Source organism: Spea bombifrons, chromosome 5 (genome assembly GCF_027358695.1).
Source record: "Spea bombifrons isolate aSpeBom1 chromosome 5, aSpeBom1.2.pri, whole genome shotgun sequence".
In the NCBI taxonomy this organism is placed as follows: Eukaryota; Metazoa; Chordata; class Amphibia; order Anura; family Pelobatidae; genus Spea; species Spea bombifrons.
The window spans coordinates 101,271,052-101,295,077 of NC_071091.1; the positions used below are offsets into that span (position 1 = coordinate 101,271,052).

The following is a 24,026-nucleotide window of genomic DNA, read 5'->3' on the forward strand; positions in this document are numbered from 1 at the left end:
TGGCCTTCCTCCCTGGGTCAATGTTTTAATATATTTTTTATAAAATTATTATTTTATTTTTAATCCAATCATACCATGATGTAAAAATGTATCGTGAATTTTAATGAAAATATAAGAATTGGACAATTTATATTTTGGTTATCATTAAATTTACATAGTAAAGGTCTAAAAGAACATGTGTTCCTGAGATACCAACAACCATACAACATTCATTGAGTTGCCGTAACGGGTTGTTGGGGAATGTTATCCGAGTCGAAAATTTATGGAGTTCAATATCCCCTTTGGGCAGATATAAAACCAAATTGATCTATGATAATGTTGGAATTTTCTTAATACTTCTTAATTATACCGCTATCTTTGGATAGAAGCATGTGAACAATGGCATCTGCCGTCTGCTTCCCGACGACTTTCTCTCCCCCAATGGCAGATTTTAGGGTCAAAATGGAGCCCTACTGGTATTCTTCTCGAAGCAGACATTTATTTATTCAGAAAATGTTTTACCAGGAATAATACATACTCCTTTCCAAGTGTGTCCTGGGGAGTATTCACAAAACATAAAGCACATACAACGTGCCAAGAAGACTGGGTAGGGCTACGCGGCTCTGCTTTCACTTTTCACTTTCACACCAACTTTTCCACGAGTAGTAAATTATTAACAATACCATTTGCGTCTGGATCAATAATTTTTTTTTTAAAATAACTTTAAATAAAAATGTATAAATATTTTTTTTTTATTTATACATTTTTATTTAAAGTTATTTTAAAGTTATTTTTTTAAAAAAATGTATCCAGACGCAAATGGTATTGTTAATAATTTACGCCTGAATATATGGTATTATTTATAAAGAAAAAAGGACCATGAATCCCTGCTTTCTTTTAGGCAGTATGTTTTAATGAGAAACTATAGCACAATAGTCACAATAACACTTAGGAATAGATGAAAAAGGCTTTCTTAATTAAATTGTATGAATAAAATAGATTCTTCTTTTAAATACCTTACTTACATAGGGCCCTTAATGCCTTAACACCTATCTGTAGGTGTAATTGTGTTTAATATATATATATGTTAACCCCTAATATTTCAATTTGAGAGCGCTTTGGAATATGTTGCTGCTTAATAAATAATGAATAATAATAATGATGTATTAGCATATTTTTCATCACCTTGAATTTTTCTTTATTCTTGTTTTTGTCTTTTTTTTTCATTTGTACTGAATTTCACCCGGTTAGTTAAAACCCAAAATTTATTTGAAACCGCATTTTCTTTTTTAATTCCAACCATAACTGATTAAGAATGTATGTAATGGTTGATGCTTTTAAAATTCATGTCATGTCAAAGTTCCTGTCATTTCTAGTTTTCTACTTCGACAAAACCCAGCTGCCCTATTGATGGAAACTTTAAGGGAAAAAAACGTCAAATAACACCGTAATTTGAGTAATTTACAGTAACTCAGACATTCCGGTAATGATAGTCCTGAAATAAAACAACTGTTTGAAAGATCTGGTAATATTATAGGGTTGGATAAATACAAAGTAGAATAAAATACAGCTAGAAGCCAGCGATGAACACGGATGGTGTCACCATTAACATAAATTGGGTGAATAATTTGGATGTTATGCATTAAAATGATTCCGGTGCCAAGTTTGGACAGTAGTAACACCATAGCAACCAATGAAATGTTGCTGCTAACTGGACAATTAGTTGTTATGGTAACAAGATCACTTTTTAAACTTCCCATCATTTTTTAAAGCAATATCAATCCATATAAACACAATTCCTACCATTTAAATTCCTAGCATGATGTTTTCTTTAAGCTCTTTGAGATAACTCCACACATTTGGAGCTACCAGAAAAAAAGAGGTATTAGAGACAATGACAGCCGCCTAATAGATTGTAAGCTCACAAGACCAGGACCATCTTTTCCTCCTGTACTAGATTGCCGTACGTGTACGCCAACTAATTTGGGCAGTTAACACGTAAATAACATATATACAGTACACAGACACATCAGGAGAGGAGAACCCGGCCTGTGTGCTGCCATCTAGACTTATGGTACTTTAGTACAGATTTCTGGCAGGAATGGTGGGCTTTAGAGTCCCCGGCTGGTGAGCTTACAATCTAAGGGAGCAGTATGGGTAATTGAAACAAAAGGAGGGGTGAAGGAGGGACTCTCTTGTAGCAGTTATGGTGTTTAATGGAGTTTTTAGAGGGTTGCTCTCTATTATGAGCGCAGGACATGCCATCATTCTCTCAATGCATGTGGCGTTGTTGGAGAAGAGCCATGGAGTGGAGCCCCCAATAGGGCGATGTGACCCCCCGATAAAGCTCTAACATTGTTATTTGTATTCTCCCTCCCTACGCAATCTGATGCATATACCGGGATTGATCCTGGTTGACAGTGCTGAATTTAAGAGCCAAATCTTAAATCTGAGTAGCCAGAAAACAGCTACAATTGTAGAGTATTTTTTACTTGTCCAGATGGTATTGGCTCTGGTTTAACTGGTGGCCCCAAAGCACCCACGATTTATTATGTTTATATATATATATGTGAACAATGACACAAATGATGTATTTTATAATTTACTTTTGTTCTTCTTTTAGGGGGCTCCTGGCACAAAAGGAGAACGGGGAGAAAGAGTGAGTATGTGGTGATGTAGAAGCTTAAACAGAAGTCTTATGCCAGGTTTAGCCTCCAGATAAGCTGAGCATCAAAAGATTCCAGCGTTCCAAGATTCAGAGATTAGTCCACCGCTGTCCTCGTCACAATGTGTAGACTGATTATGTCCTGCGTTTTGCTGAACATTTTGTTTTAGATTTAACCCCTTAATGACAAAGCCCGTACATGTACGGGGTCAAAATGCATTGTTTTCAATGGGTTTAGGGACCGCCCATTGTCCTTAAGGGGTTAATGAACAGGAGAGATTTGCGTTGCTAATAAAGCCTCTTTATTCTGCGAAGGGTCCTCATTAGCTTGTAGCTCAACCCAATGAGTTTCAGCTGCTTATTAAGCCCAATTTATCTTTAATGCTTAAACAAGAACTCCAAAAAAAAAAAAAAAGATATTATGATTTATTGTCTGATGACTATATTTCAATTTCTTTTTTTTTCTCTTGCTACAGGGGGATATGCAGTCGCAAAATATGGTACGCACGATCGCTCGCCAAGTGTGTGAACAGATTATCCAAAGTAAGTTTGCACACAAAGAGTTATACAATATGTAAAAAGAATAAATACCAAACAGAATAATAATAGAATAAAGAACACATTTTTTTATTTATAAACTATTTTTTTTTAAATAAATTTTATTTTATAACTTTATTTTATAAAATGTATTTTGTTTATAAAACTCTAATAATATATTAACAGAGCATCACTGGAATAACTTACTAGGAAACAAAACACATTTTTAATTATATAAAAAAATTATAAAAATATAGTATAGAATTAGATCAGGTGGGCACAGATGGTGAGTGGGAGGGGCTAGATCAAGAGTGAGAGGGGCTAGATCAGGAGTGAGAGGAGCTAGATCAGGAATGGGAGGAGCAAGAACAGGAGTGGGAGGAGCTAGATCAAGAGTGGGTGGGGCTGAATAAATACCCCAGCCAGGTAATCAGGTGTTATACCCAGAGCCCCTGGGACATTTCTAGAGAGTTGTGAAGTAAGATTATAAATGAGCCCGGCCAATATCTTGATGCCCCGCTGTCTAGCTTTACGATGGAGAGAATTATGTTCTGAAAAGTTCTTGGTCCGATTAGTATGCTGTATTTGTGCCTGATCTTGGCTCTTGGTACCACTTTCTTTTCACAGGTCACATGTCCAGATTCAATTCTCTGCTGAACCAAATACCCAGCCAGTCGGTGTCAGTAAGAACTATCGCTGGGCCACCGGGACCACCTGGCCGGCAAGGACCTGCTGGCCCACAAGGAGAACAGGGAGCTACAGGAAGATCTGGCTTTCCAGGCAATCCCGGCCCACCAGGAGCCCCAGGAGAAAGAGGTGAGAGCAGGGGGAGACAAATACGGAGACCCTGGGATATCTGAGTGCCTCCCACAGTCACATTTGTCCCTTCTAAAAAACAGAACTGTGTACAAAGACGTGCTTTTTCATGCATGCCTTATTCTATAACTATATCGTGAAAAAAAGTCTTGGCTATTTAGTTCCCAACTTCCCACCATTCCCAAGTCTATAATGATTTGATAATTAGTGTGATTTATACGGACGGGCGCTGTGCCACGTTACCATCATGTGAACATAGAGCCACGTCAGTGATGGTTAAAGATCGCATTCGTTCAAATCAGATAACCGCAGCCTATATTCCACAAACAGGAAAATCCTGCTAAGGTCCAATAAAAAAAACACAAACACCGGATGTTTAGGTTGGATACAGATATCATCTCGTGTGCAACTTTCAAAACAGTATGATTGATACAAATGTTTCACTTATTTATAAAACGGTTCTACTATGACTTTCACAGTTGGATAGAAACATAGAAAGTGACGGCAGATAAGAACCATTCGGTTCGTCCAGTCAGCCCGACCTCTGAGTACTGTAATTAGTACCCGGCCTTATCTTATATCTGGCTTAGCCTTATGCCTATCCCATGTTTGCTTAAATGCCTTCACTGTATTAACATCTACCACGTCTGCTGGAAGGCTATCCCATGCATCCACTACCCTCTCAGTAAAGTAATATTTCTTGATGTTACTTTTAAACATGTGCCCCTCCAAGTGAGGGCTCACCAGTGATCTGTACAACGGCATGAGCTCTGTAACTTTGCAGAAACAAGTCCCCTTATAGCTTGGAACGGACCCTGCAAGGACCCTCTGCCACGGTGGGTCACACACGTAGCTGGTTCAGTCTCATCCTCATAATGCTGAGTCTGGTGCGTGGCCGGACCTTGGCTCAAAACTGCTCCGACTTTACAGAAACGAAGCCAGCGCTGGAAGTGCGTCCTTTGTCACGCGTTTTGGAAAGGAAAAGCTTTGGCTGGAACGTCGGAGGCTTACCTGTCATTTCTCCTTTGGGCTAATAATGTTCCAAAAAACCTGCGACCAGCTGTTTTTGTTAATATATTTTGCCGTTTAGCTACCTTCTCGGTTTAGACAGGCGGACTCTTATATGGATTGCACTATAGATTAAACAAGTTTGGATACTACAAACCTTAAAAGAGCTATAGATTTCTGGAGGTTTTTCATTTGTTGACGCACTAGACTAGATTTAAGTATTTCAGTAGAGCCTCAAGACCCAAACTGGGCGGCCACAGTGAGTGTTTGGGTATGTAGATTTCTATCTATGGACTCGGCCAGAAAAATAGTGGAACGGGACCTTTAACGTCTCATGGAAATCTAGTTTCGTGAGCTGTCGGCGGCGGCTCATTGTCAAGAAACAGAATTAAAGCAAACAGTACGTTCAAAAGTATTAAAACAATATATTAAGTGAAGTAACCAAAAAAGGTTTTCTTTTAATCTTTTGATTTATCTAGTTTAATATTATAGTTAGCGTTCTATGAAATGAGTCATTATTCATTCATTTTACCAGGCTTACAAGGTGAAAAAGGAGAAAGAGGTAACCCAGGTGTTGGGACTCAAGGGCCTCGGGGACCACAAGGACCTTCAGGTAAAAACACAGCATGAAATATGACAGCTCTTTGTGCTACACATTCCTTTTAAGTGCGATTCATTTATTTTATGCCAAAAAGTCTCATAGCTAAAGGGGAAATATGTAGCGTCTATAAGATCAATGATGATACTATAGAAGAATTTTTTAAAAAAGTCATCCGTTCGTAATGGCAACGATTCCAAGGCCTGGTATCAAATGGATTAAAAAAACAAATAAAAAGAAATGTTTTTCTTTTTAAGATGACAACATAATCAGGGGTAGAATTTCACCGTAACAAAAGAAGGAAATGGAAAAGGCAGGTGGATCAGATTGGCCAAAATAACTTAACCTGCTTAAAGAAGAAAATAAGTTTAGGGTTTCAGTTCCACGTTAGGATATTCAGACTTTGCTGGTTAGGAACATATCAATCTGTAAAGGAAAATGTTACTGAGCTAAAAACAAAGTATTGTTGGATTGCATCACGCAGGACCCCCAGGAGAAGGTCGAACTGGAAGTCAAGGTCCATCTGGGCCACCAGGCCAACGAGGACTTCCAGGTCCTAATGGAATTACAGGCCCCATGGGTCCTCCCGGTCCACCAGGTTATTGTGATGCTTCATCATGCGCTGGGTATGGTGTCGGAGGTAAGTTTTCCTCATAATGCAGAATTTGGACAGTTTATTGTAGCTCATAAGTGCATCTTACAGCATGCGTATGACATCACACCTTCCTCCCGGGTGGCTGACAGCAATGGTAGTTCAACAGCGTCTGATCTACAACTGCTACAAGTTGAAACCTGTTAAACCTTATGCCAAGCAGTGTTATTTCATTGCGTTTACACTGTTTCCAGAGATAGATCCACATCATGCTGATGTAGATCATGGAAGAAGAAATGTTTTTTGTCATGTATTTTGTCCGTGTCATTGTGTCTTTGTTGAGTTCTGTTGGCTGTGTAATACTGTTTTTGCATTTGTCTGTAATAGGGTTTGTTTTGTGATATACATGGGATCTCTGTAAGAACACTTGGGGTTTAATAGGGCAAATTAAAACAAGAAAATGTAAACTAGGGTCAGTTTCTGCGAGTCTTATAAGAAGGTATCCATGGAACCGTTAGGTAGGTGCCCACATAGGGAATTTGCAGGTTTTGCCTCAAATACATAGAAAATGGCAAACATACGGAGATGCAAATTTTACACCCCTTACATGATAGAAGACCAAATACAGAATTGGCTGACAAGCACCATATCTCTAGCTTAGTAGATACGCCTCTTAAACTCATAATTAGATGTAACTTGGTTTCAATGGATAGAGAGCGATACAACAATGGAGAAATCTAGAATATAAAGTACAAAAAAGAAACCTAAAAAAACAGCAGGGAGTCAGGGATTGGTGATGGAATTTTGAGCAATCAAAACAGAATTCAATAACATTTTTCAGTTTTTATTTTGTCCAATCACCGTTCCTTAGGTTTCACCACGTTTTGCCTCAATATTCCCAGCCCATATTGCATCAAAACAGAGGTCGTAGTAAATTTAGTCTGGATTATATCTTTACATCATAATACACACTATTTATATAGGGATATTTTATTAACTCTGTGTACACGGTTCTAGTTGTCATATTATAAGTGGCGTCCGTGTGTCTTTATTGCATAAGTCCGTTGGTGTTTTGATGTGTACTCATATTTGTATTTTTCTCTTTGTCCATTTCTTTCCATATTTCCCTCACTCCCCCCATCCCCCCCCCAATGTGAAGGCTTAATCCCTTACAATGACTACCAGCAATGAAGAACGAGACTTTGATTCTGGTATTTCTCATCTCCACTATTGACTGTATGGACGCTAGTCAACAAGGCAACGACCTGTGACCATAACCATCTGTTAACAATAATTTGTCACCTCTAAGAATGGAACTTTTTTTTTTTTATTCCTCTGCTTGCCCTTAACTAAACTTTTAGCAGGAGGTATAATGTCACAATATCGAATCTATACCGAATCGTGCCTTACTGCGGGATCCTGCTACATTGAGGAGAGCAGGTTTCTTGAAACCATTACCTATATTGTGACCTACAGAAAAACAAGGCTGAGCTTATGTGGCTTCCAACTGGCGTTGGACAAGACCATTAACTGGAGCGTCTCTTTCCTAGCCTTGAGCCTGTTTTTATATTATATGTTTCTGGTGATGGTTTTCTAGTTAAGCTTCTCACTTTTTTGTTTATACGTGTTAAGTGTATTACTTGTTCAGTGTTGTAAATAAAAAGTATCCTATTTTAAATTGGTCAGAGTTGGCCAACCTAAGACTGCCCAGTGCCCGGTGATACAACTACCATTTGTTCTGTGCCACGCACTCATTGAAGAAACTAGCCACAAGCTTGAATACGATTGACCTATTGTTTATTTGCTAATCGTGAACGCTCTTGGTTGGTGGTGGTGGTTTAAGGTGGATACGGTGCTCCTGATGATGATGATCGAGATGAACAGGTAGCACCACACAATCCCTACCAGCTATATAACCCAGAGGACGTTTACGGTGGAGGACAAGACCCATACGACCCTTATCCTGTCCCATACCCCCAGTCCTACCAAGATCCACGTTATATCCAGCCAGAGTTCACTCCAGTACAGGAAGAAGAGCAGGAAGAAGACTCTACGGAGGTGAGGTCTCCTGGAATTGGTCGCGTTGCAAGAAGCATTCCAAAAAGATCAGGCATGTCTTTGAAAAATCTTAAAGACGGTTAACAGAACTCTGAGCGTTGGCCCATATCAAGCGGCCCTTTATCATGTGTTGTCTACAGTACATCAAAGCAACATAAGGCCGGATAACTGCTTGGAAATTGTTTACATAAATTAGAGCTACAAGGATAAAAACCATGTACCGTGCTGACATCTATAATACAATGAGGTCCATTTTTGCATAAAACTTTAATTGTTTGATGACCAGTGACCATTTAATATTCAGAATAAATTCAGGTCACCATATAACACAAAGTGAGTTCATCCCAAAAGACCATCATTAATTGATTTTTCAAAAAACTAAAGTTAACCGTGGTACAGCTCGTAAACCTTATCGCCCTTTTCTTATGTTCACAGTAGACACGCAAGAACACACATTTTCACAATTTAATACATTAAAACTTTGAGGATAACAGGTTTTTTTTTACTAATCCCTTCAAATTCATCTTTAAAGTCTCCTATTGTGGCAGTAATTTAATAGATCAGTCCCCATATTCAGTACTGTTCGTTTTTTGAAATGTAAATTTTGGAAAAAATTTAATTTTGTATATGTAACAATGTACACTTTATGAATTCCATATGGGCCTCTATTTTTATAATAGGCTTATTTTATTGTTATCTAGGAAAAAAAATAACATTTGGAAATGGTGCTTTGTTGATTATCATACATAAACATGCGGGTAATTTATTGTAAACAGATTTCCATTGTTTTGTATAAACCAATAAAATTTGTTCAGTGTTTCAGATATCGTGTGCCGGTGCGTGGCTTATATTATTTCTCATGCCAAAGTAGCCAATCTGTTAAGATGTTTTTGGCATAATTATTAGATACTCATTACTTCAGCATAGCCAGTCAGCATCAACAACTCAATAACGGAGTTGTGTATCCTGTGCTAGGCCAAGATTAGACTATGTGAGCTACACTCATCAGAAATCCGGTATAATAGGAGAATAAAACATGGTTGACTTCTGATGCCCCAAGTGGCATGATCTGCAGAACCAAGACCTGGGCCTCCCATCTACATTTCGAGCCCAATAGCACACGAAGACCTTCTGTTGAGAGAAACAATGAAAAGACTCAAAGCCACCATAGTGGTTTCACCAGTTCTACTGGATGAGAAAGGAGATAGTAAGGGCCAGTAGGTCGACTTCAGTTTCTCCTCCACTCAGATGACCACGTATTTAATATTGTCTCTCAATGTTGCCCAGTATTCCCTCTACACACGCTTGGGGACTTCCCAGGGAAGGTCTACTGGATCGCTATGATTCCATGCGTCAAGAAAGACAGAGGGTGTGCAGGCTGAACACTACGATGTATTTATGTTAAATATTTTTACTGGGCAAGTATACAGTCAAGTCATGTGTTTTAACTTGAGATCACTGATTTAGTAAATTATATCATATTTTATTATTAAAACACTATAAAAAATAGTCGTTTAACAGGACGGTGGGTTTAAGGTTTTATTCCATAGTATGAAGATGGAGTTTTGAGCATTGAGCTACAGTATTGGGGGCTCCATACACTAAAGTGCCTGTAAGTGTCTGTATGCGCACGTTTAAATGTTGGCTTCTTGATGACAGATGCCTTTGTAAAGGCTTTTCAACTGGAAAGGAATCTGGTAAACATACGTGAAAAAAATGCAAAAATACGGGCAAAATTAAGAGTGACAACTGTTAGAAGTGGCATATCTTTTCTTTTTCCTTTTTTTGTAAAAGCTTGAAAAATGGGTAATTCTGAATTAGCCCAACAAACAAGCTTTTGGGACCTCAGAGGCCTCTTCTTCAGATGGAATGGCACCCTAAGGACGGGGAACCTTAATGCGGAGAATATGACTAGAAAAGGACAGTGGTTCGGGAGAATTACATAAAAGGGGCCTATTCACTAAAGGGAACGTTTGGAGGAGAGTTCCAAGAGCTTTGGCCTTCTTGCAGAAGACGCTCACTGGAGTTGACCCTTCATAATGCAGCCGTATCATAGAGCTGAAATGTTCATCTCTCCTACGAACTCCTGCTTTAGTCAATAAAGCCCCAAAGGAGAATCCTCTTATTTTAGAACGTGGGTAAAACAATTTGTGACGATTTTAACCTCGCTTTATGGATTATCTGAATCGTTGTTTAATTGGATGAAAACACCGGAGTCTGGGTTTTATTCGACAAAACAGGTTTTTATTGTAATAAACATAAAGAAACAGGAATTAAGTGGATATTCGATGGAGGGAATCGTCAGTATTGGCTCTAGTTCTTCTGTTAGCTGGTAGGTCATTTCAGCAAATAGTCTGAAGGTCTGAAAAAGAATAACAGGGTTATCATCCTAAAATACACACTATGAATATTAATAATACCTACTTAACGACTTGGCACTGTGCCGAGGTTTATTTACTAAAGGAAGAGTTGACAGGAGAGCTTTGTTTCAGCTCCTTGACTTAACTATACGTCATGAAGGGCCAAACTCAGTAGATAAATCAATGATACTTCTTTAAATATCCTTACACATTAAAGTACGCATTATACAGGGCCAGCTAAGCCCTTGCCAGTGTTGACCTTTCATAAGGAACTGTAACGTGAGGGAGTTCAAACCACAACTCTCCCTTTAGTGAAATGCCGTTATGTGGCAGTTTTAACAGTTTCTCTGCCGCTAATACAAGTTGGTCATTACCCGGTAACTCACGTGTTAAACGAACAAGAGCACAGCCAACGATTCTGGGAGACCCCAAATCCTAGGAGGTATGACTGGAAAAAACGCTCATAACACGAGACCCTCGGTCTCAAAAACAGTAGAGATTTCCTTCGGCAAAAATGTAAACCTCCAGCTAAACATACGGCGCATACAACGTTTGCGAAAAGTGCATTATCTCCCAAATGCCGTCTACCTACAAATGTTCATCTTTTTAGATTGTTGGGTGACAATTATTGCAATTCTGTAAACAAACACCCCCCCCCCGAAAAATATCACAGCAAAAACGCTACCTTTCACCCAGTTTTAGCAGCTTATGTTAAAAACATAGCGAGCTTTCAGCAGCTTGAGAGCTGTTCATGTGACGTGTTATTCCGCAACTCTGACAATAATAACGATGAAAGAAAATACCACATTTATAAAAGCGATATGATTTGTGCCAATTTAAACGACCGAGTCAAGTAGCGGATTTCACATAATATCTTGCTTAGGTTTTTATAGAATGTGCGACGGTTTGTATGGGAAAAAGATTAAGGGAAACGTCTGACTTCTAGCCGAACTCGCATAGCCAATTCATACAAATCTCTGGCGGGTTTCAACCATAGACGTGTTTCCCCACCTCATTTATTACTAGGAACCGAATCAAGATAAAATGATTTTGTGTGTGGCGGTATGGCACGGTTGTTTTGACAGCCACTGGGTAGAGAATGGATTCTGATAATGTCTCTCCATTGATCCTCCAAGAAAGGAGGAGGAAAAACCCTTATGGTGTCGGTAGTTCCCGCTTATTACAGCCAAATGTCCTCTTATAACGTCTCTATAGACAGGGAAGGGTCGGCACTTTCTGCCCTAGGGGGTGGTAATGCCCCATCGGCCCCTTGGCTTTTCCCAGTAACACACACATTTACACACACACACTCTCTAAACATATCTACAATGCCTCTAGCACACACCAACACATTTACACACACACATCATGCTCTAATCAGCAAAAAGTTAAACCGACTTCCACGTACATTACACAATATCTCAAACGTCCGAATGAGAACCCAGTTACAATTCACGGACAAGTCTGATTTTCCTCCCCCCTGAGGCAATCATACATCTAGAGCAAATCACCACCATGGGGCATGTTTTAGTCAATGACAGAGAAGGCTCCATAAGAACCGAATGTGACAGGTGATGCGAGCCACAGAATGTGTCGGTTGACCCAATCTTTCATTCATCGGGTCTTTGTTTCATTCGTCTCTGAACACACTACACAAATTCCAGGTCTCTTTGCTTAGCCGCCGCTTCGAGAACCTCAAGCACGTCTGCCATTGTCCCTGAAACCAAGATTATCGTCAACGGTTTCACTTGAGGTCCAGTCATGCGTTTCGTTTTAATCTCTTGAACCGTAGGAATGTCACTTGGACTCTTCTCCTTGGCAAAAAGGAAGACTTTAACTTGTAACTTTATAAAGCGAAAACCAATTATCCCAAGCTGTAGTGTTGTCCGTTACTTTGTAGACAGATTTTGGACGCGACCAAATCAAAGTTAATTAAACCAGAAAAGAAATCATGAGGATTCTCCTTGCGTCTTTCAGTTAAAAGAGGAAAGGTTAATCTCATTAACTTTGCAGAAAGGATTCTGGGCAGCGGATCCCGGGTGATGGCGTAAGGGTGGTGTGAAGGTTAGAAAAGCAAAAAAAACGCCAATTAGTAGAGATAGGAAGTTACAAAGCCTGCCGTTTTATTGCCCTTTACTGGTTCTAAACTTCCAAACATCAAAGGAGCCATTAAAGTGTTTTTGTTGCAACAAGACCTCATCTGAATGTCCTTTTCAAACTTGGAACACAAAGTAGATGAGAATTTAGCACAATTAGTTACGGACTAAACGCGCCAGACGGGGCTCGCGGGGATTTTTATTCTTTCAGGGATCGGATACGCGTAATGCAGGTTCCGAGAGTACTCAACAGCCAACAAAATACTGACCGGCTTACCAAGGAAGAAGGCAGATTACAGTACTGTGTGCATTATTTAAAAGAGTGAAAAAATACAAAATCAAATACCCTAAGGAGAAGCTGCAGTTCCCAGCCTCCTCTGCGGTCTTACAATTCTCTACGATCACGCCCCAAGAAGAACGCATCAGATGTTTACCTCTCTACGTTTTCATGATTTTGTTAAAACTGATGCTCTGCTTATCCGCTTGCTCCTGTTTTTGTCTGACGATTCTCACCGCTGATTGGCTGCTTGAAACAGTCAATCGAGGGCAGGAAAGCACTCCCGGTGAAATCAATGGGGGGGGGGTTTCCCACACAAGTCCTCATGTGAACCCGTGCATCATATAGGGAACCCATCACCTATACATATTTTACATTAATTAACTTACTTTTAAAAAATAAAATGGACAAGAAACATTACGTTTTGTTTCTGTGGAGCGCATGATAAAGCACATATGATAGGAACAGAAATATATATATATATATTTTGAGAAATAGCCCTGATCTAGTAATATCCACCAACAGTCTCAAAGTACCCAATATTTTTATTTAGTTGATGGAGCTCATCACTAAAAAGGTCAGTAGATGTCCCAGCCAATGTCTCGTGGTGACGCAGCACATATACACGCTGTAATCATTGCTTTGATGTTCTTTACCATTGAAGTCTGGGGGATTCCATCGGTACTACTGGGAACAAACAAGCACAGCCACTAAATACGATTAGAATTGTACTAATAGCCTGTAAGACCTTCAGAAACATCTGTCCCGGCCGACCTCTCGTTTTTGTTGAGCTCACAAAAGCAGACAGTAGGTATCCGACCCCCTATAATTTACCGCTCACCCTGTTTTTTGTTCGCCATGTAATTGGATTGTAAAAAGTATAATTACAGATATTTTGTTTGACTAATTGCAGATGATCGAAATGTCTGTAAAGAGCTCCAGAGCTGGGTTAAATTAGGGGGCATCGGCAGCAGGGGCTGGTAGGAACCTGGATGATAAAAAAAAGAGGTTTGTTTATGTTGTTTGTTTCTTAATAAGGAACTCTAGGAAGGGTTAAAACGAGACAGTGTCAGTTTGGGTGAGAATGGTGTGTGGACATCAGTGTGGAGGTGTGTGTCCGGATGAGAATGGTGTGTGTGTGCGTCATTGTGGAGTGTGTCTCTGTTTGGATGAGAATGGTGTGTGTGCGTCAGTGTGGCGTGTGTGTGTCAGTTTGGGTGAGAATGGTGTGTGTCAGTGTGGAGTGTGTGTCAGTATGGATGAGAATAGCGTGTGTGTGTCAGTGTGGCATGTGTGTCAGCTTGGATGAGAATGGCGTGTGTGTGTGTGTGTCAGTGTGGTGTGTGTGTGTGTCAGTTTGGGTGAGAATGGTGTGTGTGTGCCGTGTGTGTCAGTTTGGATGAGAATGGTGTGTGTGCGTCATTGTGGAGTGTGTGTCCGTATGAGAATGGCGTGTGTCAGTGTGGAGTGTGTGTCTGGATGAGAATGGTGTGTGTGTCAGTGTGGAGTGTGTGTCTGGATGAGAATGGTGTGTGTGCGTCATTGTGGAGTGTGTGTCAGTTTGGATGAGAATGGTGTGTGTGTGTCAGTTTGGATGAGAATGGTGTGTGTGTGTGTCAGTGTGGCGTGTGTGTGCGTCATTGTGGAGCGTGTGTCAGTTTGGATGAGAATGACGTTTGTGTGCGTCATTGTGACGTGTGCTAGTTTGGCTAAAACTGGTCTATATGAATAATGAGGGTTGAAGACACAAGGTGAGTATGTTGGGTGCTGGTAGTGGTAGTTGTGGTGCTTGGTGTGTGTAAAAGATGTGTAGTGCGTCCCATACACAATTCAATGTATGTGGGATTAGCAGTATTTGGCAATTACGGGAGAATTCCTGCCCATGCGCTCACCTGCTGGTAAAGGTACGGATTGGGGTATTAACCTCTCCCTACGTCTCTATTTCACAACACAAACTTTTCTCGCTTCGGAAAAAACTAAGGACACACAACATTTTACAAACGCATCAACGATGATAACATAGGGAACTGTAGTTCTGCCCATTAATAACGAGAGAATTATCTGAAAGGACCGCTTCATTCTTCACGGTAAATAAAACAATGGCGGCTGTGGCGTATAATAAGCTCTTTAGAATCACTTTGCATGGCACCGGACTTCTTTTATCAGCCGAAACGCTAGATGTTTATAGCCGTGATCCGAAGACGAGTGGGATAGAAATGTTTCTCTTTGTTTACGAGGCATAATTTCAGGCTCGGCTGCCATTCTCCAATAGCCGCATAATGACTTTCCTCTTGGTATGGAAATATATTACGCTCCGATTTCAGGGGCTACAGCAGGCGCGCCCGGTCTTCCCAGTAGACGCGCGGAGCTCCGACCGTCGCCAATTGACTTCAAAGCATTCTTTTATCATTACTTAACGCGCCTAAACTAATTGAACGTTCTGGAAACGAGGGTGGCGATTCATTTCCATTCATCAATTTAAATAGGGAGAATTATAACGCTCAGAACATTTACAGCAGAGCTAAGAACTAAAGAAGCCGAGACAAACGGACAATATAAGAAAACATGGGGGGGGGCGGCTTAAAGAGACCTTTAGACATGGAGCCGCGTCGCACACCGGAAGGCTTTGGCCAAGAAGTACAAAAGGGAGTTTAGCCAAGTAATAAGGGATATAAAACGCACAGAAAGCGACCCAGGGCCAGAGTTTCAGACGTCGGAGGCTTTCATATGCATTGTTTCAGGTTTTACGTCAGGAGACAAAGACCATTAGCAATAAAGCCAACGAAACACACCAAGCCGACATCTACGCGCCACCAGCACAGCTCACTATTACAGCTGAGGAACGACGAAAGTCAAGTGCGATGGATTACTCTGTACATTATAAAGAAAATGGTATATCCTTACAGGACGACTGTTCTGCTTATCTACCACCCTCTCAATGAAGAAAAGCTTCCTTACGTTACATCCAAGCCTCTGGTTTCAGTTCATGATCTTTTGTCCTAATATTTCTCCTACTTCACAATAAACTTACTTCTTGTATTCTATTTGTGAAATCTCTTCATGTACTTCTATTACACTCTCTCTGTTCATTCATTGATCTTAATGATGAAACGCAATCACTGCAATTTATTAATACGACTTGTGTGTGTGTGTATATCTATCTATCTATCTATATATATATATATATATACATACACACACACACACACACACACACACACACACACACACACACACATATACATACACAGAGTATATAGACGTAATATACAATGAGATCTATGCTCAATGAATGGTATAGAGGACCCAAACATAATATAGACTTACGGAGACCAGAGTCTTGGGAAAGCATCAATTTCATCCTGAGAATACTCGTCCAGTCTCTTTGGAACTATCCTTGGTTGTCGGATCTCCGTAACAAGATTCTTCATGATGTCTTCTGGAATTTCCTGGAACAACGTAAAAAATCAGAAGTTATGCGAAAAACAGATCTCTACCTACGGCTTGAGTGAGGATATTTAATATCTTGGGGCTTTCACGGCTAAATCGTGAACTTCTATATTCATTGTTGATGAACTCAAATCCTTGTTGGTCAATCAGCTTACTCTATGTAGGTTGATTTTGCCCAAATCCATCCATCCGCTCCTGGGTTTTATACACCCAGAGTTATAGGTTCCTTAATTAAACCAAAAAGTGCGACAGTCCTATAAACGAGCTACGTACTTTAAACTAGCAAATCATTTTTTGAGAAAAATCCAAGAAACGTTTCCTATAAAAAAAAAAGCCTAAAACCTGAGAAACATTTTTTGCCAATGGCTTGTGATCCCTGTTAATATATTAAACGAACCCCCACGGGCACCTTCGAGTTAGCAGAATATAACGAAGTATATGGAAAGTAATAAAAAAAAAATCTGTATTTCTGGAACCCAAAAGCATTAAATTATCCCTTTCCCATGCGATCCGCCATAAAATGTTAAACCTCCGCTCACGGGAAGAAGCCGCGGAATAAATGAAAGGCTGGAACGCTACAGACTGTATTTTTCTTTCCTAAGCAGTTTCCTCCTGAAGTTGTAAAATTGCCATCAGGTAGGGCACTACCGTCTAACACGTCGCGTTCCACCTTATAATTTTACCAGCCGGTTGTTATTAGCTGAACCGGTCCTCGTGAAGATTTACTATGTAGTCTGGGCCAGCACCTGCGTTGGCAGCAACGTCCGCATTAAGGCTGTTAAACCGTACAAGACCCTGTTTCAAAAAGGTGGGTAAAATCCGCAGGTGCGGCGGTAAGTTTGAGAAGTCCTCATTCTGGCCACTGTGTGGACATCTGCAGGTGGCCTCGGTCTTATCGGGACCCGTGCTGAACGTAATTCATCGCGGCGCCCATACTAAACAAATGGTTAGCGTATCGGGGTTAGAGAAACAAAGTGTCCGTCTATGTAAACGTCACACTTACATTCTCAGCGAAGAGGTGCAGCCTCTGCATCATCGTCCTTCTGTGCAGGTTTTTTGGTAGCATTCCGTAAACAGATAGTTTCATGATCTATGGGACAATAATAATAATAATTAAAAAATATATATATATTTTTCTTTTAATTTATATATAAAAAAAAAAAATTGCATTCCTTGTTATTTCCACACAAATTTCATATTAGATGCTATATAAAAGTACATTCTATATACCGTATTGGCCCGAATATAGGCCGCACTTTTTTCCCCCACTTTAAGTCTTTAAAGTGGGGGTGCGGCCTATATTCGGGGTCTAGCGCCCGACGCCCGGGACATGCAGTCCCGGGCGCCGGGCAGGCAGCGGGGTTAGGATACAGATCCCCCGCAGCGGTGCAGGGGACCTGTATCCTACTGTCTGATACGCTCAGACAGCCTCCCCTGCCGGCACTTTCCACGGGGGGGGGGGAGCGGCACCGCTGAGTGCCGGTACCGGGAGTTGTATACACGATGTGCATAGATGTGCCCCTCCGGCCCCGTAAGACACCCGGGAGTCTGCTCTGGTAAGTTTGGGGGGGGGGACAGAGTGGCAGCATATCGCGGGGAGGACAGAGTGGCAGCGTATCTCGAGGGGGGGGGACAGAGTGGCAGCGTATCTCGAGGGGGGGGGGGGACAGAGTCGCAGCGTATGTCGAGGGGGGGGGGACAGAGTGGCAGCATATCTCAGGGGGGAGAGGACAGAGTGGCAGCGTATCTTGGGGGGAGAGGACAGAGTGGCAGGATGTTTTTTGGTGCTTTTTTTAAAGAAAAAAACTTTTTCTTTAAAAAAGCACCAAACTTTTAGGGTGCGGCCTATATACGGGGGCGGCCTATATCCGAGCCAATACGGTACATGCTAAATAAATAAGTACAGATAAAAAAATATAACTTAATATAATAAATATAAGTACATATAATAATAAAGATAATAATAAATATAAGTACATATAATAATAATAATAAATAAATATATATAAGTACATCAAATTTTTTTTATCTCTTCCATTCTGTGTGGCTGTGATTTTACTTTACTGAGAGGGTGGTAGATAAGTGGAAAGCCTCCCGGCAGAAGTGGTAGAGTTTTATCTTCCTTCTTTGGTTAACCCACCCCCCTACTTTTAGTAGTTTTGGTAGAGAATCGTGTGTGTTCCCTTGCGGGGACTTGCATCGATGAGTGTTGATGAACACGGTGTCCATCACTTCCATTAAGAGACATGACCTCTGTCTGGTTTCCAGTTGGGATTCTTGTAGCTTTAATGGTTTCAGGTCAGGTACCTGTCAGGGGATTACGACGGCCGCAGCGTTTGTTCTTTCTCGTTGAGAAGGGAGATGCCGTCCATTAGTTTATTGGTACAGCTGCCACGAGCGGAGAGATTTTGTGAATTACGTAAATAGATTTCTTCACGCAACCCAATAAAAGTACGAGAGATTCCACCGCTCATGAATACACCTTTTATTCGGTGGATGTAAAATATTCACTCGCGGACAACCTGCTTATACAAGCAAATGGCTCACGGGATTTTCCTTGCTCAGGAAGATGGCAACGTCTTGAAGCGATAAGATATATATATATATATATCCTGAATACTGAGCAGGGATCTGTGAAATGTCTTTTTTGGGTAAAAAGAGCCTTTAAAGGGGAAGTCTGTTGGGAAAAAGTCTTCTCCTTGATCATTAAGCACACCGCTGTATATAATAATGAGGTTGGCGTTGACCTCTGGTTTTATCTCATTATCACCCTTTATCTGCATTCCCGGAGTGCACCATCGCCATCAGTCATGTGATATTTTAGGTGGCTTTCCCTGCACCAACACCACACTGAACTGATTATTTATGGCAATGTTAATGAATTCTGTTCCTCCATAGCCTTTTATTGTTCAGGGAGTCCTGCTGAGTAATTAAGACTGAGCCATCCTACTTCTTCCCACAGGCAGTATGATATGTGTAAAATAACGCATCTAGAACAGATACAAATGGCCACTATCGAGCAGCTTGAAAAAACGAAATCACGTTTGGAAATGTATTTTTAATAAGATATTAGTAATAAGAATAGTAGTGGGAGTTCCCCTTTAAATTATTTTATAGATTTGTTATTCTCCTGTATTTCAACCCCCAAAATCTTTATCAGAATATTCAGATATTTACATCCTAACAATGACAGCAGTACTCAAAAAGTTCTCATAACTCAGACAAACCTATGCAGAATTTAGGACAGATTTCAACAATTTTTTTTTTGTCTTTAAGAAGCAATGTGTCCATAGAGCCCAGAAAACGTACGTTAACGGTAGCTCACTTCTGATAAATCTGTCGGTAACAAACGTTCCAACATTTCACAGGGATTTGGATCTTGAAGTGGAAGATAAAAGTTCCAAAGTACTTCATTCATCCAGAACAACGTCCCGGATCCCTACCGGGGTGCGAGGCTGACACCGCTGCGGACGTGTGAGATCTTGCAAGACACGGAACATGCTGGAAAGTCTCCGTGTTTACGCAGATTACCCAACAGCTGAGGGCTGTCTGTCACAAGGGTGATTAAAACCTACCTGGAAGGAAGGAATGTGAATCCACTGACAGATAATACCCCTACTCACCGTACCGGGCCACAATTAGATGGCTATTACAGGAATTTATGCCACGGGCTACAGATTCCCTTCTCTACGCCGTCGCAGCTTTATATATCCCCTTCCATTTTTAAGATGCTTGTAATAAATTTCTCTAGATTATAAGCAGGGCTCGCTTTATCTAATGTATCAGATTACCTTCGTTTTATTTTAGTAATAAATAATAAAAATTTTAGATATAAATAATAATAAAAAATAATAATAATAATAGAGAGTGACCAATTAATACATGGGCTATACCTGGGGGGGGGTAACCATCTAAAGTCGAGAAAAAAAAAAAACATCTCTGTTTCGGTGTAGATCTAGGAGATCTTGCTGCACAATTTAAATACAGAAACAGCATTTTTTGCTTATTTAAAGGCACATTTTGGAGACTTGGCGTCTGTTGATTAAACATCATATTTTATGGGTTATGCAGAATACGTATCCCTAAAATAGAAGTATGCATTTAGGTACTTGGGTTCCTTGCACATGCGCAGGTGTAGCAATACATTTATATTTTTCCTGCCTACATTTGTTCATATAATAGTAATAATAATAATAATAATGACATTTATCTGCTTATTTATATTTTCTTGTCTTGAAATTAAAAGTGTTTTTTTTTTTTAAACAATACTTTCGTCTGAGGCTGTACCAACATTAGCTTTTTTTCTTCTCTAATAAAAAAAAATGCATTTCTCATTCATTTTTCAGAGATCTATCTGGCTTTTAAACATTAAAAAAGTGCGTTTCCATCTACTCTGCGGAATTCTTTAATCAAGTGACATTCCGTCTCAATCATATTTTTTGCCAGGAACACTTGTCACGGGACAAGATAACACGCGCCGATAGGTTGTTGTCATAGAAACTTAAAATAAAAGCTGGATACGGCAATAAATGTTTTTTTGTCCAAGAGTTAAACCCCTCTTTACAGCACTGGAGCGGAGATCAGCAGCAGCAGCCTGTAGCAGAACAAGCATTATCTAATCTGAAATAATCCATCCAACCCTTCCAGAGGGAATACTAATAAATATACCACGCACCCCACTGTCATATGGGGCATATTCCGGGGAAAAGCCCCCTTCTCAATGTCCTCTTTTATTAGGGTTGGAACCCTAATAAATCAGCAACTTATCTAGGGCAGAGATAACATAACGAAGAGACTGAACAGAAGTAAAGACGCTTCCATGGTATACACTATAATACATTATAGCGGTAAGGTCCATTTAAAGGTATTTGGTGCCCCCCCTTTAAAGGCACAGGTACTCTGAAGGTATTCTGCATGCGCAAGATGTTTTCGGCCGATCAAATTTCCATCATTGCGCCGAGGGTGGGGGTCTCAGACCCCCATGTGCATGCGTATGAAGTGCTCTCATTGATCTTAATGGGACACCTTTTTTGCCAGTGATCAGACCACGGAAGGGGTGGAAAGCCGCCGCTTCTCCTTAAGGTAGGTCTTTTTTCAGTTTTGAACAACAGATTCCATAGCGCAGTTAAAAAAAACCCAACAACAACATTAAAGCTGGCAACATACAAAGCCGACCATAAAGTATTCGCACGGGACATACTGGCACCGACGGAGAACACGGCCCGTTTCTTACACGCACACAATCTATTAAACCCTTTAATCAAGTTTGATTGTTAAAGTCACACAACCGTGATAACGTTCATTTTTCCAGGCGCTACATCCAACAACCCCCACTACATAAAGTTAAAATGTATCACTTTTTGTTAATTGCTTCACTTCCTAATCCTAAAACCGTGGATCTTAGATTTTCTAGTAGTTAACAGTAGCAAATAAAGGAATACGTGAATAAAACATCAAGCCGGGTTTGTTTTAATAGATCATTTCCCGCTAATAATCGAAATAATATGATTATTATAGCATGTTATTATGGTGTTATTCTGTGCTGTTACACTGCCATCTAGTGGTAAACGTGGGAAGTGACAAAGCTGAATTAACAAGGGTGTTGGATGAATTCTTGCTCCGTTTTATGAATTAACAAGCTATTTTTTACACAGACAAGAGCCCACGGGATACGTTATAACACGGGGACGTTATATTCCTGTATTATGTATTTTTTGTTGCATGGCATGAAGATGGGGGGATATGGCTAACAAGAAAAGAGATGGGTGGGAGGTGAGAAGAAGCCTACGATAAGAAGGAAAAATGCTAAAGGGGAAACAACTAGAGTAGGGGAACCTGGGGGGGATATTGTACACATATTTGTAACAAAAAATGTTTTACAAATTACACTGTATTTGAAGGAAAAATATGCGAAAAGTTTGTCAGGTTCACTCTGATACATTGCAGGGCAGCAGGTGAAATCTTAACTGATCTAAGCATGTGCTTTCCCTCAGGCTTCTTAAAAATGTATTAACATCAGAAAATGATTTACTAAAAGGAAAACAAAATAGTTTCAAGAGCAAAAAAAAATATCAATCAAATAAAAAAAAAGTCAGAAACGCTCCCAAAAATCCTTAAACGAAAACGATTTAGCTTTCGCTCCTTGGAATCGCAAGTCGAACTTAAATGTCATTGAGTTCCAGGGTTGAATGAAAACGCAGTGAAAAAAAATACATGTTTTACGCTCGCAAACAACATGCAAGATACGAGAAGGCAAAGCGGTCTGCGTCACTCACCGCCGTCGGGTCCCTGCGGTGGAGCTCGGCTGCAGTCACTTGTCGGAATCCTCCGGGGTACCTGAGTGGGAAATATAAACACGATACACATAGAGATGTTAAAAGACGGGCATCTGATAATAAACACCATGTATAGATTTATTAACTGCGGGATAATGGCTGTTAGAGCAGTCCCCGCGGGTAAAAAGGACATATATGTGCGAGTAAAATGATATATATAGCTGCCTGGTTGTGGCATGCGCATGCACGCTCATTCACACTGCCTTATGCTCGATCACATAATACTGTGGGCATTCTGTGACACGATGAAGATGTGCACCCGGCAGCCATGTGAGTATTTATCACTATGCCGCCATACCTTACAGCAGTGCTCCTCAACCCTCAGTTCAGGATTTCGGTATTACACCTTAGACACACCTGAGTAACACCGAAATCCTGGACCGTTAGGCGTGCCTGGAGGAGAAGGTTGAGGAGCACTGCTGTAAGGTATGGCGGCATAGCGATAAATACTAACATGGCTGCCGGGTGCGCATCTTCATCATGGTGTGCCTGGAGGAGAGGGTTGAGGAGCACTAGGTCAGTCTCTTGAGTCGGGAGTCAGGACGGTGCTCACTCCCCACTCAGGTTATGCTCGCTCCCGACTATACTCTGAAGCCTAACTGGGGCTACCCCTAAGCACAGCTTTCCCTTACCCGCCATTCACAGCCATAACCCTGGGAAAGGGGGACTCTGGAAAGCTAACCCAGAAGCCACACACTGGAGGGTCTGTACTTCTTTGTCTGAGTCATTAAATTACGAGGATGAATACGATTTGCTGAATATGATAATGTGATCGGTAAAATTAAAGGCTCCAGGATTGTTGACATTAGGTCCTCCAAACACGTTCTGTACTTACCCCGTATGTGAAGAATAAACCTTCTGCTCCCATTTATTTCCAGAGAAGGCGATATGTCTGGTATTGATCACCACAACATGGTCTCCACAGTCACCTGTGTACGAACCACAAGATGAATCAGAAACGGGAAAATCTAATATCAGCTCCAAAAATGATCTCGATGTACCGTATTTCCCCATGTATAAGACGCACCTTTTTTAGAAAAAGGGGACCGGAAAGGGGACCTGCTGCTTATCTCTGTGTTGCTCAGCAGCGTCTCTTGATCCGTCGCGGTGACACAGGAACCCAATGGAGTCACGTGAATGTACATTGCATCACATCACTCCGCTCAGTTCCTGTTCGAGCAACTCAGAGGGGAAACAGCGGCCCCCACGGAAGTCTGCGAGCCGCACCAGAAGATCTGCAGTTCAGGTAAGGTGG

The 24,026-nt window shown here is 40.7% G+C and overlaps 2 protein-coding genes across 2 annotated transcripts in view; one reads left to right on the forward strand and one right to left on the reverse strand.

The window, feature by feature from the left end:
- COL14A1 (collagen type XIV alpha 1 chain) overlaps nt 1-9,084 on the forward strand; it is a 58,487-nt gene extending 49,403 nt beyond the window's left edge. The window contains exons 44-49 of the mRNA XM_053466219.1: nt 2,603-2,638; nt 3,121-3,187; nt 3,809-3,997; nt 5,541-5,618; nt 6,088-6,243; nt 8,039-9,084. Of these exons, the coding sequence (XP_053322194.1) occupies nt 2,603-2,638; nt 3,121-3,187; nt 3,809-3,997; nt 5,541-5,618; nt 6,088-6,243; nt 8,039-8,337 (825 nt within the window). The 3' untranslated portion in view covers nt 8,338-9,084. The remainder of the gene's footprint in view (nt 1-2,602; nt 2,639-3,120; nt 3,188-3,808; nt 3,998-5,540; nt 5,619-6,087; nt 6,244-8,038) is intronic.
- Nucleotides 9,085-10,475: 1,391 nt separating this feature from the next.
- Nucleotides 10,476-24,026, reverse strand: part of MRPL13 (mitochondrial ribosomal protein L13) — a 19,567-nt gene continuing 6,016 nt past the window's right edge. The window contains exons 3-7 of the mRNA XM_053467475.1: nt 23,607-23,700; nt 22,712-22,772; nt 17,440-17,526; nt 16,314-16,435; nt 10,476-10,615 (exon numbers count right to left, since the gene is read on the reverse strand). Coding sequence (XP_053323450.1) covers nt 10,591-10,615; nt 16,314-16,435; nt 17,440-17,526; nt 22,712-22,772; nt 23,607-23,700 — 389 coding nt within the window. The 3' untranslated portion in view covers nt 10,476-10,590. The remainder of the gene's footprint in view (nt 10,616-16,313; nt 16,436-17,439; nt 17,527-22,711; nt 22,773-23,606; nt 23,701-24,026) is intronic.